This window comes from Tupaia chinensis, unplaced genomic scaffold (genome assembly GCF_000334495.1).
Source record: "Tupaia chinensis unplaced genomic scaffold, TupChi_1.0 Scaffold000178_1, whole genome shotgun sequence".
Lineage (NCBI taxonomy): Eukaryota > Metazoa > Chordata > Mammalia > Scandentia > Tupaiidae > Tupaia > Tupaia belangeri.
The window spans coordinates 1,560,233-1,562,857 of NW_006159653.1; the positions used below are offsets into that span (position 1 = coordinate 1,560,233).

The 2,625-nt window shown below is 62.0% G+C and overlaps 1 protein-coding gene across 1 annotated transcript in view; it reads left to right on the forward strand.

Moving 5' to 3' along the window:
* MAPK8IP3 (mitogen-activated protein kinase 8 interacting protein 3) overlaps nt 1–2,625 on the forward strand; it is a gene marked incomplete at its 5' end in the record, with an annotated part of 53,145 nt that continues 50,520 nt past the window's right edge. Inside the window, 1 exon segment of the mRNA XM_014587023.2 lies at nt 1–212. Within this exon segment, the coding sequence (XP_014442509.1) occupies nt 1–212 (212 nt within the window).

The window sequence follows — 2,625 nt, forward strand, 5'->3', positions numbered from 1 at the left end:
GGGTGTCGGGCCTGGCGGGCTCCATCTACCGCGAGTTCGAGCGCCTCATCCACTGCTACGACGAGGAGGTGGTCAAGGAGCTTATGCCGCTCGTGGTGAACGTGCTGGAGAACCTGGACTCGGTGCTCAGCGAGAACCAGGAGCACGAGGTGGAGCTGGAGCTGCTGCGCGAGGACAACGAGCAGCTGCTCACCCAGTACGAGCGCGAGAAGACCGGGACTTCCGCACCCCGACCTCCCCGAGCCCTGCCGGGGTCACTGCACCCTAGCCCCGGAACTGCCGCATCCCGATTCCCACCCGCCCGCCTGCAGGCCGAAGCCCTGGCCCCCTTCTGTGCCGGGTACTCCACCCGCACCCCAAGCTCGATCGGCCCCGGTGGCCAGCGGGGGGCTTTCTCTCAGAACAGCACTTGGCCTCTGGCCGGGCTGCCCACTCCAGCATGCCCACCCCATTCCAGAGGCCAGGCCCCTTCCCTTCACCCGGACCAACTCAGAGCCCCGCACCCCAGAACAGGAACCTCTGGTTTCCTGGCTCCTCTGGACGTGGGGACCCTTCTGTCCCTAGGCCAGTGTTGGTTAAGGTCTGTGTGGGTGAGTTGGGCCTTGAGAAAGACGCTTTGCTGAAGCTGCAGTCCCCTGACTCTGGTACAGGTGACAGCCTGCGTGTCCTGGGGTGGTTCTCTGCCCTCTGCCTCCCCGGGTCTTCTGACTGCTAGCTAACAGGACAAGGCTGGGAGGCCACTCTGACTTCTACAGTTAAAAATAAAAATTTGGACATGGATCTGGTCCAGGGTGTCTCCGTGGCCTGGAAATCTCTGATTTGTGCATCCTTAGGACAGTGCCCTGGAGGGAGTCCTACCATGCCTGGCCGGCAGCTTGCCGCCCTCACCAGCAGCGGCTAGAGCCTTGCCCTTGGGAAGGAACCTGGCAGAGGGAAGCGGCGGGAGGGGAGGATGTGGGTTCCCACCCTTTGCGTCCTGACCTTGACCACCTGGCCTGCTCTGGGTTTGCTTCCCATCAGTCAAGGAGTGGCCAGCCCCAGGTGGTCTCCGGCCCCAACTTCTGTCGTGCCAGGGTCCTGCGATGCTCTCCGATTTATGAGCAGTGGGCGTCTTCGCCGCGAGTTTAAGTTCCTTTTCAGTTCATTTGGCTCGGCACTCTTGACTTCAGTATTGCAATAAAAGGTTGTTTTGAGATGTTGTTTTTTCCAAGCCTGGGTGGTTTATGTATCTTGTATCATTCCTACATAGCTGGTTGGTTTTGCTTGGGCTTTCTGTCTGCCAAGAGGCTGCTGTCTGCTTGCGATGCCCAGGCTCCACCAAAGCAAGTTTGGAGAGCTTGAGGGGCAACAAGAGCCCGTAGAATTTCAGAGCTCAGAATGATCCGAGGTATTTTACTGGGGAGGGGCCTCAGAGTGGAGGGGCTGGCGCAAGGTCATGGACCCCGAAGGCCCAGGAGAGGCTGCAGGGTGGCTTCCTCTTCACTGTCCCACTGCTGCAGGGATGTGGAGGGCTGCTTCCCAGAGTCTGGGACACAGGGCTGTCCTCGTCCTCCCGGAGTTCCGGCCACTGCCTCGCTGGGCACCACACTCCGCTTCCCATCACTGTCCGTGGCCACTTGGTGCCTGGCCGAGGTTTTGCGGGGCCTTCTCCTTCACCCTGTGCTTGTGGGGTCAGAATACTGAGTGGGCAGGGATTACAGGGCAGAGTCGGCATGGGCCAGCCTAACCTATGAAGTGTGCCTGGCTTACAGAGGAGCTCAGTCTGATGGGGTCCCTGCTCTGCAGTCCGGCCCGCTCTCCCGGGACGTGCTGCCTGCCCGTTCACACTCAGGCTGGGCTGTGTGTGTGTGTGGGTGGTTTGAGAAATGGCCGTCAGGCCTGGCTTGCCATTGCCCCAGCTGCAGAGAAGCTGCCCGGAGAGCTTCGTGAGTGGAGCCACACACAGATGCTGGCATGGAGGCCGGGTCTAAGACTGGTGGTAGCTCAGGAAGGCCAGTCTCTACAGCTGACGAAGGGGCCGGCTCTGGCTCCTCGGCCGACCGAATGGAGCAGACACCGCTTCCAGCCTGGAAACAACCGCTTCAGTGGCGGTCCTTCCTCTTTCTGGGCAGGACTGAGGTCACAGATGTGCTGAGGATGAGAGAGAGCTGGAGGTCCTGGGCCACAGGCATCACCGTTGCCCGCAGAGGGGCTCCTGGAAGGCTGGCAGCGGGAGCTGTGCTAGGCGGGCTTCCCAGAGAGGCCGACTCGAGCTGCCGTGCCTTTGCAGTGAGCAGGCGCAATCACAGGAGAGCCTCATGCAGACCAAACCCGGTTCCTGCTCCCTGCCTGCTGCCCGTATACCCATGCCGAGCCCCGCCTCCTGCCCGTATACACACGCGAACCCCTCCTCCTGCCCGTATACACACGCCAAGCCCTGCCTGCTGCCCGTATATACACACTGAGCCCCACCTGCTGCCCGTATACACACCCCAGCCCCGCCCCCTGCCCGTATACACACGCTGAGCCCCATCTCCTGCCCGTATACACACGCCGAGCCCCGCCTGCCGCCCGCGTACACACACCAGGCCCTGCCTGCTGCTGGTGTGCCCGCAGCGAGCCCCGCCTCCTGCCAGTGTACTTCGC